The sequence below is a fragment of the Bombus fervidus genome, chromosome 9, assembly GCF_041682495.2.
Source record: "Bombus fervidus isolate BK054 chromosome 9, iyBomFerv1, whole genome shotgun sequence".
NCBI lineage: Eukaryota > Metazoa > Arthropoda > Insecta > Hymenoptera > Apidae > Bombus > Bombus fervidus.
The window spans coordinates 14,083,720-14,101,501 of record NC_091525.1 but is presented as its reverse complement, the minus strand read 5'-3'; the positions used below and the strand labels follow the sequence as shown (position 1 = coordinate 14,101,501).

The window sequence follows — 17,782 nt, the reverse complement described above, 5'->3', positions numbered from 1 at the left end:
AATTCAACATTCCTGTATCGCGGTCTATGAAACGAGCGTTGCCTAGATAAGGTGTCGTTTCTTAAGAATTTCTTAAGTAATCACGTTCGAAGTCTCTAGATCCGATAGAGAATATCATCTATCGTACACGGTAGCTCGTTACGACCTTTTCCATTATTTTTTCTTTTTCTATCGCTCGAAGTCGGCAAACTCCAGTCCAGTTTCCCTCGAATATACGCCAAACGTGTCTTATCTTCCTTAACGAAGGAAGCAGTCGAACGATCAAAGAGGGTCGAAGAGACGTTTCTTTCTCGCCATCGTTAATTGACCGGTACGTGCTCGTCCTTACACGCTCCTGTCCAACTCGAATCCGTTCCAACAAGGATCTAGGCACGCCCATTAGCGAATACGGCCTGTCGTCGCTTCGCCACAGACTCCGACACGAAGGATTTCGATTTTCTCGCTATCGGGAGAGCCTGGCTCGGCGAACAGTCGCGTCCTTCGATTAAACGAACACGACCGTTCGTCGTTGTCCACGTGGAAGAGTCCTTCCATAAATCAACGTCCAGCCGATACCGATCTACCTGTCCGCGTTCTCATCTGCATTGTTACTTCCGAGTGGCGCGCGTCTCTCCCGTTGCACGTTTATAACGCAAAAGTGCTAACCTTCGTGCCTCCGAAGCCAGCCTCCGTGTATTCCACGGAGGGGAAGACGAACGGGGGTTAGGAAGGACGAAAAAATCGCTCGATTCGCGGATACGGATTATCGGGAATGACGAAGGCTGCGGAGGCCATTGGGAGCGCACGAGTGGGAGTGAACAACGAAGACGACACAGCTTTCGGCGCGTGTATATAAAGAGTTCGATTTCCGTAGAGCTAACAGCAGTATCGATCCGCGTCCTTTTCGTGTTTGCCTACGGAAAAGCCGATAAAACGTTTAACATGTTCAAGCTGGCAAGTATATCCATTATACGTATACCCTATATGCGCTTACTTACTACATGTACGGGGCAGGCGAGTATCTGTTACGACAAACGATACCGATTTTAAACGGTTCGTGTCGAATAACATACGAAATCGACGAATTTGATAGAATATGTCGTAAATTGTTACAACGTTCGTTTTTTATTTCGGTCAGATCATTACGTTGAAAGTGGGTAAATCAGTTATTTTACAGAATAATATCCGTGCTCGTTATTATTTTTGCATAGCGACGTTTGTTTCATTTTGTAGTAGTTTGAGCGAGATACTTTACCTTTTATTTTTCATAAAAAATTTTTAATTGCATCTAGCTTCGATTTGGACGACTGCACCGGATCCCTGGTACTTTTATAAAAATACCAATTAATTTCGTTCGTTACAACACGAGTGTACCGGCGCGAGTAGCATTTTTACACCAACTTTTGATGTACGTTATATAATCAAGCGTAACAGTAATAAATTTTTAAACTTTTGTAGATAGACGATTTGAAATCGTTTTTAATACGATAAACGGCAAAATAGGCCAATCCCGATTAATATTGCCAATAAATTTATATGTTTTCAAATTTATCGTTAACTCGAATAACTTTGGTTCGATACGGTATAAAAGATTTTGTATTAAAACTATTTATTATTCGAAGGATCGAGTAAAGTATCGAGATAAGCGACGACGAGGAAGATACGAGGAAGCAAGTGAAAGTAGATCGTTTACGGTCAGACACTGTCTCAACCGATGTACGTTATTACCGACGACAAATATTTATATCTATCACTTGTAATCTCATTTCTCTGCAATTATGCTAGCTTTTGTTAACGAGATCGATAATTCTATATCTTTTTCGATATGGACAGTTTTATTTACTTACTCGACTGTGCTTCGCACTTTCGTCGCATTTCGTCGCATAGTGAACATTAAGGATGCAAATAACGGTCGGTTTAACGAGACTACTCCTACGAATCTTCTACTAATTTGACAGTTATTAATGGAATAATCGATACATACGCATCAGCGATGAAAACGGTAAGCTTTAAACGAGCCACGAACCGTGCGAAAGAAATACTGTGTTGTCTGTATAAACTATCGATTACTATGTGTTTACAAAGCTATAAAGTGGCGCATATATACGAACATCGATTTATACATAGAATAATGGATGTTTTTATAAAGCCTCTGCGATACTTTTGTCAAATAAATTGGCTACCAAACGAAAACACATAATTGATCGTTATTTAATTTCGTAACACGTATCGTTTCGTTTAAATTTATGAGCTGTCGATAAATACTTTTGCCACTCTTTGAATTTGGCCGCGTCTGTTTCGGTTCAATGTTCGATCCAACGAAGAGAAGCGAATACTTTAAAAATAATAATTTACTAATAACACATTGGAGATGTAAATATTCGTATGTTGCTGATAATAACTCCGAAAGGATACGAAATAACACGTTTCTCTTATCGACAGATTCTTCTGCTGGCCATGACTATCTTGGCGGTATCCGCTGCACCAGCTCCAGTGCCGCCAGTAATATCACCCCCGCTGGTCTACTGGCATCCTTACGCGAAGGTGTTACCTCTCCACACCGCGACTCTGCCACTGTCCTACGCTCATGGCTACAAATGGTACCACCCAGGATCCGTGTACCTCTACCGATGACGGAACCAAGTCAATTTCTTCACCTGTGCGACAATCTCTTTACGACTAAAGATTATAACAGCACAGAGGCGACAATTGCGCGACGAATAACTTCTTACCGATTTGAGATGTTTAAAGTAAAAGTTTAAAGTAAAACACGCGATAGCCGCAACGACTGCAGTAGAATCCAAAGCCATTTCCCTTTTCCGGTTAATTTCACCGTCAAACTCGTTCGTCGTCTTTTATATCGACTGTAAAATCTGCGGGATGGTTGGCGAGCGCTGCTCTACTCGAGTTCCAGCGTATCGCGAACGATGGAAGGGAGAAGCGGCCGCCGATACGAGATTCGACAGCATCTTTGTTCGCAAAGAGATGCATGGAAAATCTGAAGGGTCTAAAGGGGAGAGATTGTTCGGGACGGTCGTAAAACGGAGGAAGGATCGTCGAAGGCTAGATTCGTGCGAAAGCAGGGTGGAGGCGCGTACGTCGTTTATATGGCCATCTGCGTGTAACGGCGCGACGGTGCGGCGTTCGTTTGCCCGCGTCTGCGACTGCAACGCGAACAAGCAAGTATCTCTGCGTGTGTCTTGTTTTATCGTCGGATAAGATATACATTCTGGAAGCGGGGTGAACGCTCGAGATCGTGGCTACTTTGTTCGAAACTTTACTCCGATGGAGTTGCTTCGTCTCGACGAGCTTCTTTTGGTGCGTGAAATCGGAGATGGAACACGTTGGAGCGATCGAGGGACGAGACGAAACACGGTGGAAACTAGAACGAAATCTCATTGTTTGTTTTTTTAAATAAAATTTTATTAAAATTCCATATGACCAAAGGGAAAGGGTCCTGGATGATGGTGCAATGATAGAGATGCGAATGTCCGAATTGCGTTGATGATCTCAGGGCGGCAAATGGTCGCCGAAAGGAAAGAGACCAGCCGATTCTGACGCGATTCTTGATCTTTGGATCGCGTCGCGGATCGCGTTACCGATCGTGTCCCGAAAGAAGCTGGACGTCGTCTCGATGATCGGGAGATGACCAGGAACGAAACAATTGATTTGCTAGTTTTCTCGATTGTGGCTGTTCTTCTCGCTCCATCCTCGAGCTATGATCTATCTTTCCCTTCGTGCTTTTTTCCTTCAATTTCGCTGCTTCGTTTTTTTGCCTGGTTTGGAGGTGGGGACGATTTACGAGGGATTAGAAAGGTGTGTGTATGTGTGTGTATGTGTTTTCTAGGGGGGTTGTCTCGTCGTGACTTGGTGGTAGTAAGATAGAATCAGTTGTCATTTAATGCAAGCCGTGCGCAGAAAGGAGGGGCAGGGGTGCGGCGGTCAGCACGGACTTGGTGACGATGGGAGCGGTGCGGACGATGGGGGCAACAGGCTGGGCGATCACGTGGGCAGCTGGTGCCAGAGCAGCCGCGTGCGAGACGACCAAGGGAGCCGTAATTGGGCCGGTTGCGTGGTCAGCGATGATGCCAGTGAGACCACCAGGGGCAGCGGTAGCGACAGCCAGGACGGCGGCGAGAACAGCCTGTGGGAAAACAGCACGTGCGATTCTTAGTTTACCCCTGGCTCTTCTCTTACCAACCCAACCCCTTAGATCCTCCATCTACGTTCACCGGCTTCTTATCTTCTACATAGTTAATAGTCGTAGCACAGTGCGGTCGTGTATCTAATTCGAGCGTTAATCTTCCAGCGATTATAGTCTTACGTGGAAACGAAGAGAACGCTTTAATCGCGTTAAGCCGTGTCCGAGATCCGTATTTGTTTACCGGTGTCCTTGGAACCGCCGGCGTGAAAGATACAAGGAAAAGGCTAAAGTAAGAATGTCGAACGAAGTAAATTGTTTCCAACGATTGGTGGTTTTTCCGACGGCGATAATCATGGCCCAGAGAAAAAGATTCTTGGACGATCGGAGAACTGACCGATATAGATTTTTTTTTTTTGGTAGTTTGATACTCCGTAGTAGTTCGATATGCCAGTTTGAAAGCGATATGATCGAAAAAAGTATAAGCGAAATATCCAACGGCGATTAATCGAAGTCTGTTGATCGTAGAATCTCACGAAAGACCGATTGCTCGATTAAATCCATACGGCTGGTCCACGACGACCTTATTCTACTTCTTCTCAAGCACGTTAAGCTTTTATGCAAAATTTGCTCCATGTCCGTAATAAGGTGGACACTATCGCGTTAAAATTACATCAACCAACGGTTAAAGAAAAATTTCACAAATCGATCTGATCGAAATGTATAAAAATTTACGTTACGTACGAATCGATGTCAGTCTTCAAATTTATACTTCTATGACACCGTCTATAACACCGTCTTGGTCGAAAAAATGGTGGTGGAAACGCGCAGATCGAAATAAAACGACGTGAAGCAAGTGTCGTGGACGAGCGGCACGCGAGCAGGCGAGTGCGCGAGATCGGTTTCGAGCCGGGGAAAAAGCGAGAACGCGGTGTCCGTGGTGCGGGTCGCATTCCATTTTGTCCGACTGCGTTCGCGAGTAAAGTTGGCCAACAATGTGCATGCTTCAGTGGTTTCGCTCGCTCGCGTAGATTTTTGTGACCGGACGGAAACGCTGGTGTCCGTCCGAGTGAACGTACAAGCACACCGATGTATGCGCGCGGAAAGGTCACGGCGCGATACTTGACGCGTTTGCCGCGGGAATCAAATGCTTTATCGATCAAAGAAGATCAGAGTGAACGGAGGAATTTTCCTCGCCGCGACGTTCCACGGTGATTCTATCGGACGATTAGCCAGTCCTCCGTATGAATGTGCTCGCGAATGCGGTTAATATGCAAATTAGCCGAGGAGGCCGGCCTCACCGACGAGAAATTCCGTTTTGCGTTTAGAAAAATAGGCTGAAGCTGTAGAAGTATCTCGAGAATCTAAAAATTTTCCAAAAAGAGTTTCGAATAGAACGATTTTGCTGGACGTTGAACGAGAAATGTAAAGGACGTTTGAAAGTTGTCTTATGAATTCTGCATAATTATGCTATACTATAGCTAGGATTATGTACTATACGCATTTGAGAAAATATTAGTGTTTCGTCCACCAGTTACTAGGTAAGGTATCTATCAGAACGGGCGAAACTGGTATAATTTAGTTCCCCTTGTAACACTTTTGGTTAAGAAGCTACAAAATTTATACAGTTTTCTAATTTCTGTCTCGAATAGGTGAAAAATTCCAAGATCGAAGAAATAACCAAAGGGTGAACGAAAGCCGTAGCTTATTCGTACATGGTCTATTAAAACCAACTTAAAACCAAACGAAACTTAATGTCTATCGCTGCTAAACTATATATAGCCGTTTTGTCTTGAATGGCTCACGTATGCGGTATATCTGTCCGTTCCAAGTGAAATCGTGCTGGTTAGAATCGTTTCGTTGCTCGATTTCGCCCACCCACGTAACATCGACAAAGTAAAACTCTATTTATCTAATCTGGTATAGCGATGGAAATAAGTAATATAAAATATGATATTCTTCTTACCAACTTGAACATGTTGATTGGGTTGTGGGTTGCTTGTTTACTTCTCGAAAGTAGGTAAGCTTATGCTGGATGTACCGGGCGGCGGTCCTTTTATACAAAAGTCGGTTTTAAAAAATCGCTATAAATTTGATCACGTGGCCCTCCATTCGACCGTCTGACGTTATGTATCGGCGTGTTGAGTCAGCCGATCTAAGAACGGAGGTGGGGTGCCGTTTAGCCAATCCACGTTCGGTATCGGCTCTAAACAACGCGAATCCGGCCAATCACGTGCTTTCAACCCCTCGCGATCGGTTCTCGGGAATTGGGTTAAGACACTTTGCGTGGAAACAGTTTCGTTGTCTGTGTAAACGATACGAAGGTGTGGGACACCCGCACAGACCCTGGTTAGGTCGGGGTAAGTGCAACAACGCCAGCTGAAAACGTAAAGCCGCACGCTCTATACGCGGACTGATTTCGTGAAAAAAATCCAGTCAAGGTCTTCTATAGGCGTCAAACATATCCTCGAGGAGGAATCCTTCGAGCTTCTTCGGGATGGAGAATCGTTGCGAAGCTCGGGGTATCGATCGGATGTTACGCATATGCGTAAATTAACACCTGTCGTAAGATTTTTACGTTTTTACCTTTCGATCGATAGACGGTTGACTCTAAATAATCTTTGCTAACGTTTACGTTCAGCTCGGTATATGTTTCCTATAGGGTGTCTTAAAATTAGCGATCAGCTATGTCGTGAAAGGATTAGCATGTACTATACCTTTGAAAACTAATTTTGTGGCACGAGTTTTATGTGTAAAAAAAAAAAAAAAAAAAAAAAAAGAAAATAAAAAGGAATAGAATTCGCAAAGAACAAATTTAGAACGGATGTTGCTAATCTTTTTTCGAAAGACGTCTATCGTTATAGATTATCGATCTCGCTCAAAAAAAACCAATAGCAAAGCAAGTATCCAAGGAAGTGGATAATACGAAAATTAGCTGAAAGCAGTGGGTGTAATACAGGAAACGATACGACAACCACAGTTTCCACTGATCCACTTTCGTTTTATTCTATGGTTCATTATCAATCACACGAAAGAATAAATTTGCTATGAATTAAGAAGAGATTAAAATTTAAATTCGGAGATCGATTTAAATTCGGTAAACGTAACATAAAAATTGTCGGAATCGTGAATTCCAGATTTAAGGAAGATACAACGCCGCTTCCGCTCTCCGTCTCGTTTCATCGTAATATTAAATAAAGTTATAAATACGCAAGGAAAATCTGACACGGCTTTGCGATCTGTCTAATACGATTAGCCTTTCCCAATTATGAAATGCAGAGATATAAGCTTTCGATATTAGTACGTGGTTCGAAAATTAGATACCGTTACAAATCGACATGTTACACTTTAAATTTGTCGAAGGTGAGTGGAGAAAAACTGAGGTTTCAATTTTCTTGTGCCTGGGATTCGGGGTACGAGTTGCTTAATTATCAGACCGTCCACTGAAAAAACCGATCTTTCACGGTCATTTATTACCGTGAAGTCATTTAATTCGTAATATGACGTAAATTCCACTTCACACCCATTGCTTTATGCAAGGTCTAATGTCGACTAAAGGAAAGTATTTCCGATCGAAACGTGTCGTACCTAAGAGTACGTTCCAATTTCCACCTTATTTTTGTTACGTTTAATAGGAGTAGAGGCTTGCTTCGTTATACTAGAAGAATGTTTCAAATCGATGGACCATCGGCGGAATCGCGCCAACTGGCATCGTCTTTTGTTACGCGACGAATCACTGCCAATTATCGATCTTCGATCGCTTGGTGATGTAATCGCGTGTAATCAAGAGCGGGTTATTCGTTCTCTTTATTGTGCGTGCAAGATCAAAATCTCTGGACGTGTAACAAGTGTGGCGGGTGTCGTGTGTCAACCACGCGGAAGTCTGCGCTCGACGGATACGAAGTATGATCGACTTACGGTGAAATGGCCGGTTTACTAATAAAATGGAACGAGAGCCGGGTTGCTTATCGATATCAAATGTGAAATGCGATACCGCTTAAAGGCATCTCGACGTCTATCCTATCTTCCGGACTATGTAGATTATGATATTATTAAATTCTATCAAACGCCATAACGAGTATTATGTAGTACATTTTTGTAACTTAACTTAAGTTACTCGCGAATAAATCTTCGATTACTTGTTTGTTCAAACAGCCTAGTACTTGTAGATAATTTCTATTTCCAGTATCTTTGTTCAGCGTTCGATGTATTTTATATTTTATATTCTCGAATATTAAACCGATCGAAGGGATTGTTAAAGATCTTCGAGATCTTGAAAGCGGAAAAAAAGATAGGAAAAAAGTCGTTGACGCTTCGACGTATGCGATGCTTAAAGAAATTTGTATAAGTTAGGGATACTTTATAGATTACCATAGATTAAGTTGAAAGTAAAGCATGCTATACGGTTTGCCGTAGTGTATCTTTAGATGCAACAAGATGACAAACCTTTCGTAAATCTTCCATTCTTTCCTTTCTTTCTCGAGTAAATAACGTACCTCTTTGGTACGAGCAACGATTACGTTACAGCGTAGCAACGTGTCTTGCGTAACTTAGTCGCAGCATTGAAGAGACAAAGGGAGTGTTCCAAATCTATCTTAAACCCGCCGTGTATATCAAGCTGCGATAATATCGTTTGAAATTGCTCGAGACGTGAATTTGTGGGCATAGAAGGAGGAAGTCCAGGATGGGTTCGTGTTAGTGGATTTACGCAGGTCGATAGGTCAGCTGCAGCTTCTGTCGAAGATGTTCGCGTGGATATGAGAACAAGACTGGAAGATGTATGTATTTTCGTAGTTGGCAGTTCGTTCTATAGACGGAACAGCGGCAAGAAGCAGGAGAAAGAGGGCGAACGAAGGTAGGGTGAGTAATGCGTCGCTGCCCGAGGGTTGATCGAAGGCTAAGACAATTCCGAGTCACCGATGCTCCCTTTTGCCAGGCAATTTCAGTAAGATCGATCGCTTCGTGTAAAACTATTTCGCGATACCAGTCGGATCGTTTGACGCGAAATTGATAGAAAATCATTTATCGGGCATTTCGCTCGATCTCCAGTCGTTTCTTCCCTTGGTATTCCACGTATTCTTAATCGAATTTAAATTTCTTCTGTCTTTTCGTTGTCGTGATAATTATCATAATGGTTTATTAGCGACTCGTGTAAGATCGTCGGTCGAGTTTCGTAATGTTTAAACTGATTTTAAAAATTTTAAAAATTCGAGTAACTGTAATGTCTGATTTGAATTTTTTAAACTATCCCTTATAGACAAAGAACTATAATATATGTATATATCACATATAATATCAAAATACGATCTATCAGCTGGAAATTTTGGTAGTTAGCTCGCCTGAACTATTCGATTCAAAAATCGAAACAAAGTCGATATCTCCAAGGGAGCAGTTCGTGACGCTTTAAGCCGGCTTAGAACGAGCGTCGTTGCAAGAACAGAGATACGAAGTTCTTTCGTCTTACGAAGGAAGAATACGTTCTACATATGTATTGTCTTGTTCTTCTAATTCCTTGTTTGGATCATTTCGTATACCAAACTTTCCCGAACATTTCCCGATCATCGCGACGAACGAACTAGCGCCGAAGAAACTCGACCAGACAACGATTTCCTTCATCGATCGCTTGCACGAGTTAGGCAATAGAATCGCAAAGTGCGTTCACCAAACGACTCCATCCGCGTTGCCCTCTTCACCGCATTTAACATCTTGCGAAAAAAAGTGAAACTCGTCCAGGTTGTTGGCTTCGGTTAAACGTATATTATCTTTATTGCAACACTACGAGACTCATATCGGTTTGAATATCGTTAGTACAAAATGGTCGCTTCGAAACGCGGCTCGCACTTTCTTCCTTCGCTTCGCTCCGAGAAATTTCGCTCAGCGTGCTTCGCGTTTTCAACGGAAGGAAAATTTAAACGTCGCCGAGAGACGACACGAAACCGTTGGCAAGGTTCGCGAACGACGCCAGAATTCGCGAACGACGCCAGAATTCGCGAACGATGCCAAACGTTTCGTTTTAGATGTAAAGAGGAGGCCTCGAGCGTCTAACAAAAAAAAAAAAAAAATTCTATTCGCGAGACGCCTGGCGTTCCTTTTGTCTATCTCCTTGCTGCTGGCAACAGGCCATTCGGATCGTGGAGAACGATAAAGATACCGAGGTAAGAGTCGTCGATCGATTTTATTCAATTATGGACGAAGTTTACAGGATTATAGAAAATATTTATAACAAACAATAAATTGATCGGAAATTCTTTACTTCGCTTTACCTCTATAACATCTTAGATGTAGATATCGACGAAAGAATAAAATTAGGTATTATATTACTTAGTCTTTATCTTCATCTTCTAACGATTAATATTATCAATACTATTCCCTATTAATTATACCGACTAATTATAACCGATCGAAGATTTTTCATATGATAAACGTCATGCCTAGGTAACTTATCGTATGATCAAGTAATTGAAGATCGCGGTTAGCGAGATTATGTAAAGATCGAGTAAAAGAGGCTCGCTTTATTCTTCTTATCGATGTGTGCATGGGAATGATTTTGTAATATACGTATCATGGAAATCTTTCTCTCCCTAGAGTTAGATCCTGTTCGTAGTCCGATTAATATTCTGTCATATGTTTCGCATACTTCCGATCCCTTGTTTTTCTTCTTTTACATTTGCTATCATTTCGTTACTTGGACAACCTATATTTTTTATCATTTTTTTCATATCTGCATCTCGGTAATCGTTTTTCCCTGGTAAAAGTACTAGGTGTGCCGTAAAGTTCCATCGTTTCTTCGAATCGTGCTTACGGGACACGGCTCTCGACTTTGACCGAAAGCTTTGGTTTGAATTCTCGTTCGACCTGATTTTTCTTACTCCATGTACAAGAGGAATGTAAAAGAATCTGTGTCGTTACTTTATTCCTAAAAGTTTGATTCGACGGTAAACATACGAGTGGATAAGACGCATTTACGGCACGATTCTCATTATCTTCCAGCGTCAAAACGTAAAATTATCATTCAAACCATCGAATGAAAACGTCTTAATTTTCTGATTGAAACGCCGCTTTTCGAGAATTTCTGAACTATATCATCGATTATTTTTACGACGGTGTTAAATAAAATTTGTTCGGTGGACTAAGAAGCTTATGAAATGGTAGAATAAGATTATAAAAAGCAGTGGATTAGTATAAGAAATTAAACAAAAAAAAATTTATGTTCTCATTCTGGAAACAAACGTTACATTTTCACCAATCCGATAATATCTTAATGTCTATAAAATGTTGGTCCGAATTTTTCGTGTTTATAGACTCGAGGTTTCGCTCTCTTAAGAAATAACGAGTGGCCATTCGATGCTATATTTCTCGTCGTACAGTCTTATTACGATGTTAATGGAAACACCGATTACGAGCAGCTAGAATGTCATAATAACCAGGAGGTACGCGGCCCAACATACGCGTAACCTCCCGTAATCCAACCTATGATTGTTACACATGGCTACGTAAATGAGAAATAAATATGTCATGGAAGAATATGCGTTAATGACGTCTGTGATTTCCCAACATACATACGACAATGCCATATATTCGTTCTCTATCTTGTTTTCTTTTCTAGCTGCAAGGTATCTCGATAACAAGGTGTCTCGAACGATCGAAACCGATGATTATTTAGTTTTTCTTCTCGCGAAGAAAGAGGACATAGTCGGATGTTAGAAACGAAGGACTGGAATAAGCGATCGTTCGTTGAAACTAGTTGCTTGCCATTAAACGCATAATTCGTATTTTATATTCGTACGGATTAATATTTTGTAGATAAGTTACATAGATTTCAGAACTTCGAGCGAGTTGCCATTAAAACGACGTCGTTATATCGAGACCACGTTATCGAGACACGCGAATCCGATTTCCAGGAAATTTCGAGAATCACTTCGTTCTTCATTTCGGATAAAAACATCCTCCTTCTTTTTAATCCCATCTCTCAGCGGTTCGAGTAGCTAACAATAAGGGTTGATCGGTAGTTGCTTCTGATTTATTACGATAGAAAGAGGGGCAGAAAGACGAATGGGGACTATTGTATTAATTTATCGCAGTTTGTTGTGCCGGCGAGGAACCAAAAGACTTTGGATAGTTCCATTTCGAAGATGAAATATAGATGAGAAATTTTATCGTCGCTGAACACAATGTACTTCCGTACTTCGTAAAAGTGTTGTCAGTCGAAAGATTTTGAGAAAAGCATCATCGACGAAGCAGTATTCTATATCTTTCGATCTGCTTATTTTTTGAAACGAGAGAGAGAGAGAGAGAAAAGAAAGAGGAAAATGTATGAATTTCAAGGGAAACTATTTTTTACGCGAAAGAGAATTTAAGAATGTTGGAGGATAAAATGGGAAGATTAAAACGACTTTTACGGTAACCATGCGTTGTATATCGAATGTCAGGCGAGCGTCGGCGAACATGGATGAAATCATTCTTTGAAAAGTTCAATGTACATGTAGTACATACCTGTCCAAGGAAACCGCAACAAGGCTGTAGACAGAGGCCGCCACGGAAACGCCTTGTATATAAGCGACGGCTTTACACATGAACCATCCCAGGAACCATGCTGAAACACAAGTTCACCGTTTATCGTTCAAAGTCGGACGATCGAGTAAAACTGCGCTTTTCGCCGAAAATGACTTTCGTTCTTTTTGGAGGGAAAAGGAAAGAAAGCAAAGAGAAACGTACGTCGTAAAGTTGTTCTTTCCGATAAAAGTGCGAACGGACGTTGTAAAACTTTAAAATAATCGTAATTTGTCGTGTGAAAGTTTTCAGATAAGAATTCCATTTCAGGCAAGAATTCCACGATTTTCGATAACAATTTCCCTATGTGGTAGCTTTAGTTGAAATTATTCCAACTTTTCAAAAACGAACGATATACTTCGCTTTCAAGAGTACAGGATTCCTTCCTAATAGTATTACTCCTGAAACAAAGAGCTGTTTCGCAGGAACGAGAATAATTTTAAGTGTAAATAGACCTCGTCTTATTCTTTCGCAGTGTAATTTTGTATCTTCGCGTGGTTTTGCGAAATATCGTTCTCAAAGTGGAAACACGTTTCAAAGTCTGCAGTGATTTACATGGATGTGCTGTTTGATGTTAATTGTCCGGGAAAACTGGTTTCAAAAACGTAAATGCAGAGCGGTTAAAACATTTGCATAATAACGAATAGTAGATATGCACTTACGTATGTATCCGCGTGTTGGATACAGCGCAATGTCGTATAGTAATTGCATGTCGTTTTAAAGCTTCTCGCAATTCCTTCTTATTTCGTTATCATGGCGGCAAAAACAGATTACTTTCGTTCTTGTAACTTTCTATTGAAATTTTTTTTTTCGTCACGCGAACTCTGTTCGTTCGCGAAGGAATCTAATTAAGAATTCTACTATCGGACGTCGCGTCGTTCTGATGGGCTTTGATTAACAGTTGTTTCCATAATTTCATTCTTTACGATAATTATCGCAATAAATTGTATAAAAGGTTTTCTTCTGGAAGTCGCTTTCTTTGCGCGTGTTCTGCGTGATTAACTGATTGATAGAAAATTCATATTAAAACTAAAAGATGGTGAGTGTAGCGGGTTTATTAAAAAGCTTATGCGAATATTATACGAAGCGTTTAACGCGGATCGCCGCCAAAGCTTCGAAAGGATAGAAGATTTCGTTAAACAAAATGAAATGGTTTCTTGGAAAGTGGAGATTCGGAAAAGAAAGATGGCAAGAGAAATTGCGCGTCTTTGACCACGACGAAAAATACGGACGTCCGCGACTAATCGTAAGAGTTAAATACGCGATAATTTAAAAAGCTGCGCGTATTCAGAATTTTATTTAAACGGACAACGCATCCACTGTACCAAGCTGGTACACTCGTGCAACGATGAATAACATTTACCCTGTAAAACCCAGTGTACCATATCGCAAACTCCATTCGGAGCCGTTGTATCAAGATGAATTCGAGTCACGGCGTGCCCCTTTGATCGGATATTAATTGCAGGATGCGACAGGGCTCGATGTCTGGATCCTCCGAATATCTGGTGATATTCGTACGGCGTCCCATTTTTTCCCTAGCGGATACCTGGTCGAGGAGCGTGAAATAAGCGAGAGATATAGGAGTAACGTTCGAATGGGAGGACGTGAAACGTAGGAATAGGTGTCGTTATTCCGCAGACCTGGATTTTTGACGCAGGCGGCGTGCACGATTATCAGCTGGTTACGTGTTCGATGGAATAAATAATTATCTCGCGCAACGGTTGATCTACGGCCTACGGGAAGTTCCTTTCTCATGTATAAGGCCTCGCGCTTACCCTTCACTTGGCAACACAATACTTTCGGTGCTCGACTGCCGCTAAAAGGCCACACAATCGGCATCGACGTAGCTTGAAAGGACTTGCTATTCGAACCGTTTCGACGGGAAAAAGGAACTAGCTCTTTGCACGGCGATTTCCTCGCCGTGCGAATGACGTGCTGCTTCTCAGGGGAATTTCGTGCTGGCTGTCCGATGGAAGCTGCGTTGACGCGTGAAAATATACGAGGAACACGAGAGAAATATGGGACTAAGAAGAAGGAGAAGAAGAATAGGGGGAGTTGGTATCGTAGCGACGGTTTTCTGGAAATTGATCAGGGCGAAGGTGAGGAGCTTTAAGTGGCGTATAATAAATGCACGATAACGATACCTGCACGTTGATTAAATGCATAAATTGGAAAATAGAAAAAAGAAACGACGATATTTTCTATTCTTTACGTCACCTTCTTACGATAAACGTACTCGTAGGAGCGAGTCGTTCGTTCGTTGACGATCGAACATCGGTCGTGTACTCGCGTATGTAATGAAATTAACAAAAACAAAGTCGATCAGCGTGGCTTCCGAAGTCCCAAATATTAAGGAAGGAAAATAAATTATGTTCCTCGGAAGCCACGGGTGGACTCGTATGGAAGAAAGAAAACGCGAAAGTATACTTCGAAGAAAGAAAAAGAAGAAAGGAATATGCAGAAGTATCGGAAAAGACGCCACGTTTTACCTTTGTATGAAAGCCCATTATCGACGCAGGCTTGCGTACATATCGAAGATGTGGCAGTTCCGTGGAACGAATTTGCAATGTCACGTGCATCCGTCGCGGAATCGAGAACGAATCTGGCCTGAAAGTTTCGCGAAATCCATCGAAATTCGGGGCTCACTCTCGATCAATCGCATCCTGACAATCCGACGTGTACCAACTTTTCCATTGAATAAATTTGCCTCTTGTATGCAAGCGCACGAAACCTAGGGCCGAATCGTATCAAACTCGAAGAACTCCGACGTATTGTTTTCGTCTCATTCGCGAATTTCAAACGGATGCTGCCTGTTTCACGGGAGTAGAAATCTACGGGACGCAACCACCGCTTTATCGTTATTAGACAGCGGATATTTGTGCCAGTATCTCATATTTTTATAGGTACAAAATATTGAGAAACGGCAATAAAGTAATACGATATCGAAGAGCTTATGTAATAAATAAACAAAGGTGGATCAATTTATTCAAGCAGATACATATTTATAAATTTTACCAATTATCGGTTTAATTATCCGCTAAAAGATTGGAATGATATATTAATCGCTTCGACGTAACTCTATGATACTAAAAAAAAAAAAAAAAAAAAAAAAAAATTTAAGGCGCACGTAAATAGAAACGTGAGAACAAAGCGGAGGATAAGAGGAGAGAAATTCCTAAATTATAAGATCGATTCAGAAGCAAGCATAATTTGCAACACGAATAATTTCGTGAACATGTTCATGCGCGACGAAAAACGGGACAACTTTTTACGCATTCCTCGTGCGATTAACGCGAGATATTATCGGCTATTAACGATAAATGCTGGCTGGAGTAACGGGGCTAACTCCACAGCCACGGTCAGTTTACAAGATACAATCGGAGAGAAGGTTATTACAACACGCGTCTTAATTGCCACGCTGTTCGTTTCATATTATTATATAATAGTATCTTTTCGTTTCTACGTACACATATGCGCATATATACCGTGATTTGGCGAATTAAAACGACCGAATGTGATATTTGAACAAGACGCTGTAAGTAAAAATGGAGAGGAAACTGGTTTCAAGGAATCGATTGGTCTGAAAAAAGATTATAATTATGTATACGTGTAATTATACGACACGTACCTACTTATATGTAAATTATATGTAAATGTTTCGTTAGACGTTTTGTTAGACGTGTATCTAGGTAGGATAATTGAAGCGGGAGGACAAACTTCTAATTCTTGTTTTAAGAATAAATTAACTATTATTTAGGATACGATAATTAAAATATCCTCGAGTAATGTTTTATGTAAAAAAATTCTTTAAACCAGTCGCGATCGCTTTCACCCCACGATCCGTTAGTTTCTATAAAGACTCTATATAAAAATTTCGACACGCAACAAACGGGGCGATAGAAGCAGCAGAAAGAAAGCGATTCTGGAAGAATTACGAAAGAATCGATAAATAGAGAAATCATGCACGATACGAGAAGCGTTATGACTGCGAATATCTAAGAATCTCCGTCTTCGAAACTGCAAGTTTTGATATCATAAAAAGCGATTGCAACTTTGAAAACAAGGTCAAATCGGACAAACGTTTACTGGAATTTGTTTCGTTATTTCTCTGCATCGTATTCATCCCCGAGTTACGTGTTCGTATTTTATAAAGCGTTTTGCTCGTACGTTGAGATACACGGCGCGTATCGTAGCTTATATCATAGCTCGTTTCCATTGCGACTAATTTACGATTGTAAGATTCTGTTTCCGTTTCACTTGTGTTTGCTCTATTAATTGGTATTACGATCGTTGTTTAATAGAAACGTGTTGTCATAACGATATTTCGCAAAGTATCGCTTTACCGAGTGATTTATGAAACGTTTTGCGTCGTATTAACGATCTTCTGATTCGTTCTGATAATTTCAAATAATAGGATAATTACCATAGAATATTTCACTTTGTTTCACGCGATATCTATTACGCTCTGAGGTATCAAAGCGTTTAATTAACTCGCTATACGAGATACTACGTTAGAATATTGAAATAACCACTATATACTTTGAAATATCAAAATCAAACGATATAAAACATTTGTTGCGTTTTTGAATATTCAAATATTGGTTATGACTTAATTAGTATGTAAAATTATGTAGTATACCGTGTAACGCGTTCAGTTTTATGCTAACGTTTTATGAAACTGTCGATAGCCTTAACGATACTATCTTACTTTAGCTATTAAAACATTTTTAAATCGTCAAATCCTTCGCTTTCGTACGAATTAATATTCCTTTATATATTTTCGCTACGGTTATTCGAATAGTTTCCATTCTACGGATTCGTAAGAATCACGACGATCTATCGCGAGAAAGATTGCCAATTGCATGAAATCAAATTATTGCTCGTGAATTATTGACCAATGAAAGTACTCGTTCGAGCATTCGATTTCACTCGTTTAAGCAGCCATCTGACCGATCAATTTTGCTGCCATGTTACCTGCTCCAAGGATGGATAGATAAACGAATTAGCATTCGAACGAGCGTGCCAGTAGCAGCTTTGTTTCGCACGTTAAAAATCGATAGAACGAGAAAGGAAAGGGAAAGAAATTTTGAGAGCAACTATTTTTCCAACGAA

At 40.9% G+C, this 17,782-nt stretch overlaps 2 protein-coding genes across 2 annotated transcripts in view; both read right to left on the bottom strand.

Annotated features, from left to right (window-relative positions):
* The window catches only part of Sifr (SIFamide receptor), a 58,221-nt gene that overhangs the window by 5,904 nt on the left and 34,535 nt on the right, over window positions 1-17,782 (bottom strand). Inside the window, exon 2 of the mRNA XM_072010080.1 lies at window positions 12,614-12,713. Coding sequence (XP_071866181.1) covers window positions 12,614-12,713 — 100 coding nt within the window. The remainder of the gene's footprint in view (window positions 1-12,613; window positions 12,714-17,782) is intronic.
* On the bottom strand, window positions 3,378-6,246 carry LOC141445827 (uncharacterized). Its single transcript, XM_074111904.1, has 2 exons — window positions 6,087-6,246; window positions 3,378-4,123 (listed from the first exon to the last, which is right to left on the bottom strand). The coding sequence occupies exons 1-2, from the start codon at window positions 6,096-6,098 to the stop codon at window positions 3,878-3,880; spliced, it is 258 nt and encodes an 85-aa protein (XP_073968005.1). The 5' UTR covers window positions 6,099-6,246; the 3' UTR covers window positions 3,378-3,877.